The 14,820-nt window shown below is 38.4% G+C and overlaps 1 protein-coding gene across 6 annotated transcripts in view; it reads right to left on the bottom strand.

Annotated features, from left to right (window-relative positions):
• Positions 1 to 14,820, bottom strand: part of TENM2 (teneurin transmembrane protein 2) — a gene marked incomplete at its 5' end in the record, with an annotated part of 889,116 nt that overhangs the window by 624,272 nt on the left and 250,024 nt on the right. For 2 of the 6 annotated variants that reach the window (XM_084243835.1, XM_084243836.1), the window contains one exon: positions 5,717 to 5,762. The exons of the other annotated variants lie outside the window; for them this stretch is intronic. In XM_084243835.1, coding sequence (XP_084099961.1) covers positions 5,717 to 5,762 — 46 coding nt within the window. Of the gene's footprint in view, positions 1 to 5,716; positions 5,763 to 14,820 lie in introns of those variants that run through there. 6 annotated transcript variants of the gene reach the window in all.

Below are 14,820 nucleotides of genomic sequence, written 5' to 3'. Positions count from 1 at the left end.
ACTTTCAGAGCCCCACCATCACCTCCCCTCAGCCCCAACACACAAAGATTTCAAGGGTAAATAAACACAGGATGCTGTGGGCTCAACAGTTTTCTGGTCTACCCAGCAAAACCAGACAGACTGAAATGACCACAGATGTGTGAATCTGGAAAAGGTGTGGCCAGGACTGTCTGACTGTCAGAATAATTAAACTAAATGGTGAAAAAACAGCTTTCTGCAGGGCTCAACTTTGGTACTCCATCAAAATATGGCTGATGCCTAGCAAATAACAAACGATAACAGAGTTGTAAATTTCCATCCTATTAATGCACCTCCTCCGGTGAACATAAGGATGTGTACATTATGGGTTTGGAGTGCTGATTTTTCTGGGGTTTTCAGAACTCTCTGCAAACACACAGAAGCAAACCAGTCAAATGAGGCAGGTTGGAGGAAACAGAAAAAAAAATCCACCTACATTCAAGGTACGAAACAATAATTTCTAAGCCTTTGGGATCTATTTTTTTCCCTTGCATTGTAATGCAGTCAAGTGTATGAGTGATGCCTTTTGTGTTTGATAATGTCAAGTGTGAATGTCATGGGCAGCCCCCCATCTCTGATTGCATTAAAATGGTGGGAAGATGAAAAGCTTGGAAAAAGTAAATGGAACAAATCAAATCAAAGTGGTTGGAAGACAAGGCAAGACACTCATCTATAGCTTGGTTCCAAGGTGAATTTGGCAACCCTGCCCCCCCTGAGCAGGCTGACTAAATCAATTTCTGAGGAAAAGGCTGGCATTCCACTTACTTAATTGTGCTAATAATTACTCTCGCTCCTATTCATTATGGAGTCTATTGGCTGCAAGAAAACATTTTATATGTTACTATATCAACTTCCATTATAGAGTAAGTAAAGTGACCATAGCTGAGGCTGTCAGTCAAATAGCCAGACATCAAGAGTTCAAGGTAAGTTAGTCAAGGTTTATAGACAGTAACTGACATGGAGGCAATTAATTCCCATAAATAAAGTATATACCTTTTCAGAGAGATGAAAACCCTTAAAGATCACACAAATCCATCTTAATCAATGTCAGGAAATGGGAGATGAATGTAACAATGATAATATCCAAATAGTATGGAGAGAATACCATACCTTCTAAACCACACCTCTCATTTCTGATGAATGGTGAAGGCTTTTCTTATGAACACAAATGCATAGACACAAAATCCCTGCCTAATGAGGCCATGACATCTACAGTACACACAAGAAATTGCAATAATTATAATAGGAAGGTGTTTCTCATGGCCATTCTCCCTCCCCTCAACAGTGTTTCTCAACCTTATCACCTCTGTCTAGGCTAATGCTGTAGATTATTCACTGGCTTCTAGCCTCTAAACTAGAAGTTCTCACTGTTTTTTCAACAACATCCCAGAAAGCTAAAGCAAAATCCCACTAGTTACATCAGCTTCTTGAGACCATAATTTAAAATGGGAAAACAGAGGACTCCTTGGGAGGCATTTCAACATCTTGTGTGAGTGTGGGGGGGCACAGTAGAGACCCATAATCTCACTATTCCCCCACCCCCATACCAAGTAAACCCCTCTATTGGCTGCCTGGTCGTATCTCTACAGTGGCTATTAAATTTCTTGACTTGTGATTCAAGTCTTGACGAAAGTAGTTATTTGGTTTTTTTTTTGCATTGTTTTTCATAAATCCATCTAACTCTGCTCATAAGGATTATTTTTATTATTTACCATATCCTCCTAATTTGAAGGCTACCATCCTCAGGATTTCCATAAACAGAAGTAACCTTTTCTTTTCTGCTCGCCTAAGAAAGGCATGAAGACTCACATTTTAACCCGCTAGGCAATTCTGCAGGTGTGGTTCACATCTCCCACCTTCCTAAGGTTCTCAGCAAAAGAACAGACATTTGTTGTCATTATTGTTACAGGTATCATTTGCCACATTTCACTCTGGGTGCTCTGCATAGAGCGAACGCTTAATAGCTATCATTAAATAAGAGAACGCCAAAAAGTGAGCTATAAATAAAGTAGAAAAAGAAACCAAAATCTCCCGCCAAGTAATAAAGCTTTTCTTATTTAAAGATGGAGTAACAAAAAAGACCACTATAGGTCAAGCAAAATACAAAAATACAAAAATATGTATTTGAATCAAAGCCACAACAACCAAAAATTGGAACATCCTTACCCCAGTGGACTTACAGTGCTAATTACAAAATCAGAGTAGCTGACACTCAGGCCTTCTAAATATAAGCTTTTTTTCCTCCCAGAAAAGAGAAATAAATTGGGTGTTAAATCAAAACATCCTATGGAGCATTTCACACCTCAGGAATGAAAACTGACAAAGAAGGTCTTCAATGCAAAAGAAAAATTCACCACAAAGGAGCTTGGAGTATTTAAGAAAACCCCGAAACACTACCACATAAGTTATGCTCTTGCCCTCTCTGAACAGGCTTTTGTACATCCAAGCCCCCCCCCCCCACTCCCGCCCCGCCTTGGGAAAAAAAAATACATATACACTTCTCTTTCACAATTGAAATCATTTAATCGATCATTTCGAAAAATAAATATTCCCATAGATAGAGGTCACTGGTTGCTTGAAATTGCATCAGTACATGTCTGGGTACTAGAATCCTGGGCTCCCCTGGGATGCCTTTGTCATTTTATCAGCGTGATTACCAACAGAGTAGTTCCAGTGTGGGTCCCCTCAGCTGCTAGCGTGGATGCTTGCTCTTTGCATTCCTATCTCCTCCATCAAGCCTCCTAGCTCTTGCTTTGGAAATCTGGCACTTAATATCCAATGCTAATTACATTTCCCAGTCTGAGGAAAATCCTATTGGGCTAATTTTTCAAAATCATATAATGAAAGAACTTCAGTGACAAACCATGTAGGTTTTCGATTGTTTTTTTACGGATAGATCTATTAAGCACTTAATATTCAGTGGGAAAACAGTCTCAGAGCAATGAAATTCTATTACTTTAGAGGTTGCATGCTTTTAATTTCTTAATATTTCATTACATGTTGGCAACTGGTGCATATTTTTATAATGTGTTTGATCATTACTCTTCTCAGGGTATTCTATTTCAGTTCTTCCTCTGACATCATATTTGCATGTTAAAGGGTTTCAGCATTCAGGGATGAAATGTTCTGAATAGTAATGTGCAGTTAACTTGATTTTTTAAAAACGGAAAACAGCAAACAGATATTCTATATAGGGACTAAAGAGAATAATCTCATAATTTTAAACTCTAACTCAAGTTTTAATAGCTTTCTATAGAACATCATAAAAGGTAATGATTCAATATAATTCATTAATTAGCAAATTATGCAAAATGCTATCAGCGGAGTTTGAGGAGAAGGATCTTTTTCTTGGCTTTTTTCTAAGTGTACTGCATTTCTTTTTTTTTCCCTATAAAAAAATGATCTTTTCTTTGCTCTCCAGCAACATCTACTGGAAAAGTCAGAAAAATGCTATTTATATGAATCAGATAGTTTGAGTAAGGATAGTTTTGGTTACCATCTGATTAAAAATTGCAAGCTAAACTACCACCCAGTTCACAATGGCATGATTTCTGCCTACTTTAGCTCTATTTAGCTCGTTAGGATAGTGGTTCAGTGATACAAATAGCTCAGCTGCAACTCCAAATTTATCATCTCCTCACCTTGAAGAAGTCTTTTCATAAATACAATTTAAATGCACATATAATGCAGACAATATTTCTCCTGGGCCATCTTCTCAACACTTGTCACTTATTTAAGAAATAATCATCCTTATCACGACAGGGTAGCACTCAATAGGACAGTACAGTGAGAGCCAGAGAAAAGATTTTATGCAAGGAACATAGAAACGTGGATAGAATTTGAGGAGAGTTACTTCAAGATGCTGCAAAGTTTCTTAAGTTGAAACAAGAAAAACTACATGTGATGTGATTTTAAAAACTCACTATGCTACCGTCAGCGTGATTACATCAAACATTCTACAGCAGTTTCTTTGCCGTTGTCAACATTGTTGTCAGTTCTTCTAACCATGATAGGAAAAATTAAGTTTCCCCACACCTGTGTGGGGGCTTCCCTAGGGAACTTGCATTGGGGATGATCTCTCCATGAAGAGGTGTGGTGAGAACATCACCTGTTTAGTGTTCTACTTGCCCAAATTCAGCAGCTCCTGATGCCCTCATAAAATCAGCCTCAAGGGCTGCACCCACAAAACGCACTAGAAGGTCTATCTAGCTACACGCGACATGTCAGAGTAAGCTACTGAGAAGCAAGTGCAATGTGCAAACTTGGGAAGAAGAAAAAAATCTCATCAACAAATAGATACATAAATCTCCTCTTAAACGCGAGATTGCTGAACTCAACAATGCCACAGTGAACAGTTCTTTTTAGGACCAAATCTTGTAAAGGCATTAAAGTCACCTTTCTATATTTCATCCAGAAGTAATTCTTTTAAGAGCATTTTGTACTTTTAATATTCAGATTTTCCCATCCACAAAAATTACTGAAAAATTAATTCAAATATTGTAGGTAACATCCTAGGTAAAACCTGAATATAATTTGTATATCTGTCATCCTTAAATTAACAACTCTGGCTGTTTAGATTTTTTTTTTTTTTTTGCATTCTCAAATCTCAGTTCATTCATACCAGCAAAAAATCATAGTGGTGGAGGCAAGGTACACAAAATCTATGAAAACTGAGGTAAGAAACAAATTATCAAAACTTTAAAACAGCAGCAGCAACAACAATCAAACACTGGGAGAACTACAACATACTGCATTTTGTGTTTGTTCAATGTTGAAATAGATGTGAGCCTTCTAAGCTTCAGCCCAAAGCTCTTTAAAGGAGAAATGCCATCAAATATTATCCACAACTCTCATTCATAGTGCACAAAAGGAACAGATTCCTCCAAGCCACCGTCACTAGAAGTCCAAGGTATTCCGTATATAGGGTTGTAACGCAAAGTTCCAACTTGAGATTAATAATTAGCCCCCTTCATTACTGAGCCACTTAAAATACAGGGAGGCTCACCAAACAGCACCTCCAGAGTTAATGCTGATTTCAAACTGTCATAATTCAGTTATCCCAATTATTTACGGGATCCTTTTCGAAAACGTGCCCTTACCTGATGTTTTAACTTCATATGTCATTTGGGACAACACCGAATCTCTATTTGTGAAACATTAACCTGACACAGGCTAAGCAGATAGAAGAAGCGCTTCACCCACAAAATCCAAAGCAAACACACCCCAGCAGCTAGACTTCAATAAACTCTACCTTCGCTTAAACCTCCGATGAAAAATTATTATAAGGCATCAGAAGTTCAGTTAGAAGAAAAAAAAAAATAAATGCCAGCTTTGGCCAGGGTTTAAGTCCTGGAGTTCAAAAACAGGATCCATTGGATTATTTCCCCCCGTTAGCTGTTTAGAATTTAGCGTAATGCAAAGTGCTATTCTGATCAAAATCATCTTCCTCATCTCTCCCTTTAAATAAAACGGAGGCGAAATCATTCAGTGTAAATGCATTTACTATACAAATCTATTTTCAATTGAATTTGCTGCATGCTCTAATTCATCAAAATTAATACAGGTACTTTCTATGTTAAACAAAAGGAAGCCGACTGAAAAATCGGCTTGTGCTGCGGATGCCTTTCTCAATTACAAAACGGTGAAAACAGAGATTTAACTAAGCCACTCGGTCAGACCCTCCGATGGGCGCTCTTACCTGTCTCAGCTGAAGGCTTCCTTCCCTTGTTAGCAGCGGGCAGCATCTCTAGCTCGCCCCAATCCTCACCACCGGTCTCAAATTACACCGCTAAATCCACCCCCCAGCCTTTTTTTTCTCTCTTTCGCCCCCAACAAGAAAATGCTTATTGAAAGTGATTAGTTTTGTTGTCCCTTTTAAGTCCCTCCTGCGGGAAGGAACAGGGGAGCAATGTGACGCCACCTTTTAATCTTTTGTAAGAGTGAAAAGGCAGAAAAGGAACGCTCGATCAAACTGGGCTGCACACATGACTCAAACTCGTAGGAGAGGCTGCCGCTGCCTGGCGAAAGCACCGCTAGGCTTGAGTGTAAGAACAGAGAAGAGTGGAGAGTCAATGGAATGTGACAACGTATGTGCATCAAAGGCAGGAGAGAGAGAACAATGAGCAAGGGAAAGACAGCAAGGAGAGAGGGAGGGAGGGATGGAGAGAGGGAGGGAGGGGGAGAGAGAGAGAGAGAGAGAGAGAGAGAGAGAGAGAGAGAGAGAGAGAGAAAGAAGAGAAGAGAACACGGAGGAAAGATAGAGCTGGTTTCAGGCAAAGGATTCTGAGAATAAAGCCACAGTGCAGCGTGTCTGGCAGCTTCTGTTTTTATCTCAGCAGCATGATACACTGCCTCTCTCATTTAGAAACACATTCGTGTATCTTCCAGGTTTGAAAACTGAGATCATCGCAATGTGTCTCTGGTTTGGTCTGATTGGCATTTAACTGTGCCGTGTACCTGTGATTTTTTAGGATGCATTTATGTGCAATTTATTTCGCATATTTATTTATGTAGGCAAAAATGAAAGCTGCTAATTTCTACGGCAATTTGCAACGTAGTTTTACTGGCAGATGGAACTCTACTTATCATAACTGCTGACAAACTGCCATGGGGAAACAAAAGAAGATACAAATGCTTCGTCCTGATAATTGTCTTTAACAGCAAAAGCCCACACCAAAATCAAGCCCACATTTGCAAAACCTGTGTTTCCTGGTTAAAGTTTGAAAGGTGCTTTCTCTCCATTAGTTTTATTAATTGACGCAAAATAAAAGGGCAGGCGAGAGGTTTAAAGGAAAGGTGTTGGAAAAGAGGCAGTGAGGAAAGTGAAAACCTAAATTCTTTCTGGTTCCCTCCAAATGTGGTAACAGGCACGTTCCTCCAGTCCCCTGGAACAGAGCTTTTGAGGCACTATTTCTACATACTCTTACTGCATCCTTCTGCCTTCCTGGACCATTTTAAAGTAGGTTCCATTTTTAAAACAAAGTCGAAGAGAAATGATTTCCTAATTCAGATGGTTTCAAATGGTGTTTCACCAGCTTTGTTCCCTTTTTACTCCTCTGCCGCCACATGGGGGCTAGGATTACACAGTGAAATGCCCTAAGTGACCTCTTTTACAAGGATGTAAATTGCTGATTCCAAGGTCAAATATTTGGTATAAGTTAAATTATTAGTGAAAATAGCAGCTTGCTTTCCATGGTAACCTGAGCTAACTCAGTAGTAAGCCAGCAGGGAGAGGACACACCCATTCTGACTGACCACCTTTCTGAAAGGAAGCAATTCTCTAACAGAAGGTAAATCCCATGTGTCCTACTTATTAACATCATAATTACGAAAAAAAAAGTAAAAGACAAAGAAACAAAACAATCATTTCACATCAGCTACAGTGCATCCCAACAATATATCATCCATAACCCCGGGCATCTGGCATTTTGGAGTCCCCGTGGAAGGTACCAGACAGAAAGAGAACTGGTCCAAGAATGACACCTTCTTCCTCCACCCTGGCCACATGGCAGTAGCCAAAGAGAGCTGACTTCATCTTGTTAAACTCAAAGTATCATAAATTCTGTGGTTTGCCTAAAAGGTACATTTTTTGTTTGGACCCAAATTAAAAAAACAAAACAAAACACCTCACTCCCCCCAATGGGATCCAGATGAAACCCTACTTATCATTAAGACAGAACAGGGACTGGAGAACATGCAGGGGCTGAACAGAAGGCAGCTGGCCAGAGAACAGAGAGTGCTCAGATGGAGGAGGGAAAGGAAGCTCGGGAGGCGGTGCCCCAGGAGATCCGGAATTCTCAGCAGACATTTTGCAGAGTGTATTGGAAGCAGCCTCCTTTAAATGACATTATTGATATAGGTTCTATAGTTAAAATTAACTTTATACAAGGGAGTAAGTAGACTGAGAATTTTCTGCCAATAAAAATAAAGACCCTGTAACAAGAATACAACTATTTCACTGCAATAAAAGCAGAGGAGGGGCGTGGGGCTTACTGAACAGAATCAGCAAATATAGTCAAGGAAGGGGGAAAAGGAACCACGGCGACCAAGACATTTTTTAGGCTGTAAATGGTTATTAGTGCGGTTGCTTCTTTTCCCGGCTGCTGAGTGTTGGGAACCTGAGTGGGCATCATTTATAGTTTGATATTTATGATTCGTTCTTAAGACATTTTGAGCGAGCAGGGCCCTTTGACTACACCTGTGTGCTAAAGGTAGCCTGGATCAATTACATTTTTTTACTAGTATAGCTTTTACAAGACTGATTTCTTTGCAGGAGAGCTGTATGTTCACATGGAGTATGTGGAGGAAAGGCTCAGATTTTAGAATCAAGCAGTCTGGGATAGAATCCCAGCTCCATCACCTGTTTGCTGTGTGAGCTTGGCCAAGTTACTTAGCCTCTCTGTGACTGTTTCCTCATCTTAGAATGGGTGTGATAATATTACCTGTTTCATAGGGCTGTGGTTAGTAATAAAGAACACATGCATTGCTGTGATTCTGTTCTTAGCACAGAGCGAATGCTTCATAAATGTTAACGCTTAGGAAATCTGTCCAACAGATTTTTTAAATTAAAAAGAGAGACAATATTTTATCACCTCAAAATAGATGACTCACAATGATTTTTTTCCCCATTTTGACCTTCCTTATAAGCTATAGTTATTCAAACTGTGTTCTGGGTCTTTCCACTTAGATAACATGCTTATAACTCAACAAATTCCATCACCAAACTCAAGGATATGCCTTCACAGCAATTCTTTCAACTGGGTGAAGGGTAGAAAGCATGGAGTCATTCAGGACTCCTTTCTCATTTGTCATTCCATTATCAGTGACTGTCAATACCACCCCCAGGTCATTTCATATTATTATTTCCAGACTCGTCATACCCTTTCGACATGCGTTCCTTTGCCTGGACTATAGCAATAACCCTTTTGTGCAGCCTTCGTCCATGCTCTACTTTTCTGTGCAGTAACATATAAAGGGTGACTACAGGCAGCCACCCATCCCTAGGTTTCTGCTAAAGATTGAATCAGATAGCACCACTTTCCTGCTTTCAAGAGAGCATTGGGAATCTAAGTGGAGGAGAGTGACAATATTCTAGGAATGACCTTGAATCTACTCTAATGGACAAAGCAACTAATCTTCGGCAAACCAATACTTTACTATTAGCACCTTGTTAGTTGTGACATGTCTCCCAACTGTCATGACACAGCTATTGAAAACAACCATTTTAAGAGGTTTTCTATTCTTCTCCAATTCATCCTTCACAAGTCAGAATAACCTTCTTAAAATGCCACTCTGAATGACATCCATTCCCAATAGTTATTGATTGGTCAATTGAAAGTCTGTTTTATTTCATTATCTTATGTACCAGCTTAAAAATCATCAGAGATTCAGGATTCCATAGAGAATAAAGTGCAGCTTTTTTTGCCTCATATTCATTCACCTCTGATGTCTGACACCAACCTATCCATAAAAATATTCACTCACTCACTCCCTCGCAGATGTGCGCACGTCCCCCAGTCTGATCCACAAACATCCCTTCTACAGCCTCATGCACATTTTTGTTTTCTTTAAAATGTTCTCTTGTCCTCATCACACCCACTTAATTCCCATCACTTCATCTAAGATCAGGAATTGTCCCATGTCCTCCACACGGACTTTCTTGACCTTCCCAAACTGACAGCGATGAAACCATTTTAATCATAGTAGCCTTTGGTCTGATAATGACTAACTCAGCTGTGATGTTGGTCCTAGGTCCAAACTCTGACCCTAAAATGTGCTTCTTAATTATGGTAAAGTGGCCAAATCCCTCTCCTCTTTCTACCTCACTCTCTTCATCTGTAAAATACCGTGAGGAGTAAATTTAATTAACTGATAAATGGAACATGATTAGGACAATAGCTAGTATACAGCTTGTACCTACATGATAAAGAATATTTAGTAATAATAAGAGGGCATATTAAATGACAGGGACTTATCTTTGCCTCTGATTTTTAAACCTCACCACACCCTACAAAGTGGCTGTTATTAGAACCATTTTATAGAATATGAAATAGGAGTAGCGAAATTAATTACTCAGCATCATACAAGAAACAAATGCCAGTTATTTTCATTTATGACTCAATCTACACTGTTGGTATGTTATTATTTGGGTTTTCAGGTTTGTGCTCCATTTTACCAATTATGTTATAGACTGAGAAAGAGAGAAAGCAATATTCATGTTTTAAACATCTCTGCATCTTTAGTATCTTCCATAAATCTTTAAACAAAATAGCTTGCTTACTCAGTAAATGTTTGTTGACTGCCTGATCATCTGTGCTCATGGGAGATTAAAATTTTTAACCATATTTAAATTCAGTGACACAGTTTTTTGAGGAAATGGTTTCATCATCCTTTCTACGAAAAACATCGTAATTATACCAAATAATATAAAAGACAAAGATTACATATGAATGAGGAAACCAGATAGAAACACATGAAGTTTTCTGCAAAAAAGTGAGGAAAGTGATACTCATCGATTTGATTCCTCGTGTGAGCTGGCATTTGTATACTGCTTGAAGATATGCCCCTCAGGCCACCCCTTGCATGCAGGGACAAATGGAGGTTACTAGCTCCAAGTCATCCTTTCAGGTTAACCACTCAAATACCCCTGGTAGGTATTCGGTCACCTTTAATTCTTTCTTTTAAAATGAATGTAATAATTATATTCTCATATTTTCTTTCTGGTTAAGTTTATATAACAATAAAACAACCTGGAATAATATAAAAAGATTCAGTGAGCCAATATTTTGTTTTTCAGGGATCATGATGATAAACAGTGTTGTTGAATTTTCCACAAGTTGAGCCACTGTTTTACTTAATATATGTTATATATTAAATGTGTACACACACACACACGCATGCCTACATACACCATGGTGTCTGCCTGTGACTATGTGAAAGCCTATAGAACTAAGAAGAGAAATGTTCCATCCACTTCACACAGAAAAATCAATGGTAACAAAAACTCTTTTCATCTTGTACCAGTCTTTTGATATTTGCATAAACTTCGTGAAATCAGGATATGTTGGTGGGTACTCATTGCTGCCTTCCTAGCACCTAGATCAGTGACTTAACAGGTAGTGGGTGCGCACTTAATATGTTTTTTTGTAAATTAATGAGTGAATGGTGTCACTCAATGATTCCCCTATTGCTATCTCTTTCTAGTGATTTTTTAATTCCCATTGAACTGGTTAATATAAATCTAAACAGATCTTGTACTCAGCTACCTCTATATATTCTTTTACATGAAATTTGTTCATTGTAAGCTATCCTTTGTTCAACATAGAGTATTTAATCCTCAAAGAATCCTTTCTAGATTATATTGGCTCACGGTGAATGCTTTTTTTCTCTAATTTCAAAGCACCACTGCCTAAAACACTTTATTATATATATTTTCTAAATTAATCTTGTCCTGCCTTTGGATATTGCACATCATTGGTGGACTGTTATTCTTCTAATATTTCTAGGTACACATACGCCATGGTGTACCTTTGTCATGTAGATTTTAAGTTTCCTAAAAGTGGTAGGAACTGTCTTTTTTTTGTTCATTCATTTAATATAGATTGCTATTCCTATTCCAGTATACAGTGTGCTTAATTTAAAAAAAAATGTTGATTTTGGTCTTTATACTGAAAGAGCTACTACATATAAAAGTCTATCATTCAGAAATTGTGTGAAAGAGTTCACAATACAGTCCCTGATCTTTAGAAATTATTATTATAATGTGACCAGAGTAATAGTCAAAATGCATAGATTTTTTTAAAAAGCTTTTTCACCTATTAGGTGGTTTAAAAGGCCATTCATTTATGCAGTTCAGTATATAAATTTTTGAGCACATGCTGAATATCAAGTCAGGGGCAACATTCACTCATTCCAACAAATCAAGTTTCTTATAATAATAAATATGGTAGGAAGAATTAGCAACTGCCCTCTGAAATATCATTTCCTCCCAATTATTTACACATTAATTGGAAGTCTGCATGTGTTGACCCACCAGGAACTCACCCTTAGAGGGAGGGTTTCCTGGTTCCTTAGGGTCTCATGGATGGAGTCATTTCAAGCCTGATTCACACTTAACCTCCTGGGGCATTTATTTCTCCTTTGGATGGGAGGTAAGTTGGGAAAAACACTTAGAGAACACCTCACCCTAATCTGCCTTACTCCTTGAACAAAAAGAAATTAGGAAAGATGTTTTAACCTCACAGTGCTTTTCTCTGGATTCAGTGGAGAGTCAAACTACTGAAATTTTCTGTCAATTACTGTTTTTCAAAAAGAAAAATTATTTCCTCAAAATAAACACAAAGGACATAATCACTGAAGTCACGGAAAAGTCCTCAGTGTATCCTTCTTATTTGTAAAGATGAGATAATTCAGGGCCATTTTCATATCTGTTTCCAAAATTGCACTGCGTGTATAATAGGATTAAAGGTTAGGGATATAAATAGTTTTCTGAAATTAGTTTATAGAATATTTTATCAGATCTTATTCTGCCAATTAAAACAAATTATTTCACTTATAAAGTTGCTTACGTTAATGACCACATTCTGGCACTTTGCTTTTTTGTCTGCTAAACAGAAGTCGATCCTGTGTGCTTTCCATTTCTATTTTGCATAGTGATTTGAACATCCCGTTTAAAGTGAAAACCAAAGTAGCAGGCACCTAATCATAAAGCAAAAAATGGAAAGCAAATCAACAGGGGACCTCAAATCTTTGCTTCCCATGGTGGACGGAATAGAGTTGGCCTCAATGAAACTCTAAGTAAGAATTTGCCTTCCTCTCCACTGAGTTGAATACAGGCTTTGGTGGACGATTGGGTTCTTGTTACTGATGTTTTTCAATACGGAACATTTGAAAGCATCCAACCAGAAGTTGCAGTGATCACAGCCTTGAATGTATTCATCGGGAGGACGCATTCACGGCCACAGGTTTTATTTTTACAGTAACCAGAGTAGTGCACTGTTTGCCAGTTTCTTCAATACACTTACCCATGACAATCACAAAAGCAATTCACAACCTGACTTATCAGATAGTTCTGTTTTACAATAATCTGGTTGCTATTTGTAAAATCCAGTATAAAACAGTGCAATTTCTGATGTTGAATATCTGAAAAGCTCTGGAAGCTGCAAGGACGAGATAGGCTCTAAAATATGTAATGCGATGGAATTACAACAAACAGACATTCTGGAGGGTGCACACTCAAGTGCGTCTCAGAGTGCGTGACATTTAATGGTGCTGCTTTCCAGACATACAAATAAATTTTGCATTTCAACTGCCCCCTTCCACACCTCGTTTCCAAATTTAACTCTTTCATAAGAAGAAGATCTAGCTCTCTCAAAAATCATGATGTATCTGAACAATCGCTATTGAGTAACCGTTTCCAGAAGGAATTGAAAGCAGGGATTGCAATTAAATAGTTTATTTCATGTGCTCGTTCCTAAATCTCTAGATATACTTTGAAAGCAACAACATCTTTCTGATGAGAATTTAACTAACACAAAAAAGTGGTGATTTTAACAGCTGACAAATCCTCTGTAATAAGGGGCTTAAAAAACAACAACAAACAAACCACTTTTCCAGTGATTAGGCTATGCAGATGTCAAAGAACAGTATGGTACAGATTTCCTTGAAGAACAGAGAAGCCTGCAAAATCTTTTTAGGTGGAGTTTTTATGGCTGTGTATCTGTGTGAGAGGAACCGGGAATAACATGTACCACTGGGAGGCAGTATAGTGCAGTGGAAAAAGTGCCTATATTTCCATCCCAGACTTACCACCATCTCCGTATGGGGCATTGGCCAAATCATTTTAATGACTATCTGCCTCCACTTCCCCATCCAGGTAATGGGACTAACAGCCCCCAGATTCTGATCATAAGAGTAATACAAATTAGCATATTCATAAAGACAGAGAATCCTGTCTTGTCTTTACTGCAATCTGAGTTTACTAAAGCTAAATCTACTCCAAGAGAAGAAGGAATTGCATTCTGGAAGCTGAGTACTTTCCTTGAGGTTGCTGGGGTGCCAATTAATAGAGTGAGGCAATAAACCACTCAATATTCCTGCATTGGCTGGAAGAATTAATGCAGCTCACCTCTGCTGCTTTGAGTGCAATACCATGTACTCGAAGATGCTCAATAAATATTAGCTGATGATGATATTGACAGGGTGCCGTGTACAGTCACAGCACTAAGTGAATTACTAAGTTTACAACTGTTCAGAAAACTCATTGAATAATTATTGGCAATAAAGGAAACCTATCTCTGACCTCATTTACTTTATTACTTTATTGTGACATCATCTCATGCATAATAAGAACATCACCCATCCCTAGGACCTTAATATCTTTACCCAAGTGCTGAGAATAAAAATTAGGTCATCTTTCAAAATACAACCAGAATCTAGATACTTCTAAAAACTTCCATTATCATCACTCTGGTGCAATTGTTTCTTTTCTGGATTATTGTAGAACCTCTTAATTTCTCTCTGTGATTTCCACTTTGGGCTTCAGTGGCTGATGGCTACACTAAGGACTTCCAGCATACCCTGCCTTCCTGAGCCCACACTTGGATGCAGTCCTCTGTCACGCTAATTTGGAGATTGGCTTTGAGACTTCTGTGGCCATTGGGACATAATTGGGACCTTATAAGGAAGGACAAGCATTTGCACATGAGGACTCACCTTGTGGAAGGGTGCCTCCCCCATAAAATAAAGCCTTGTATGGTCTCTTGGAGGGTGAAAGACAGTATGAAAGACAAGCAGTAAAACCAC

Source organism: Talpa europaea, assembly GCF_964194135.1.
Source record: "Talpa europaea genome assembly, chromosome: 9".
Taxonomy (NCBI): domain Eukaryota; kingdom Metazoa; phylum Chordata; class Mammalia; order Eulipotyphla; family Talpidae; genus Talpa; species Talpa europaea.
This window is presented reverse-complemented; position numbering and strand designations above follow the sequence as displayed.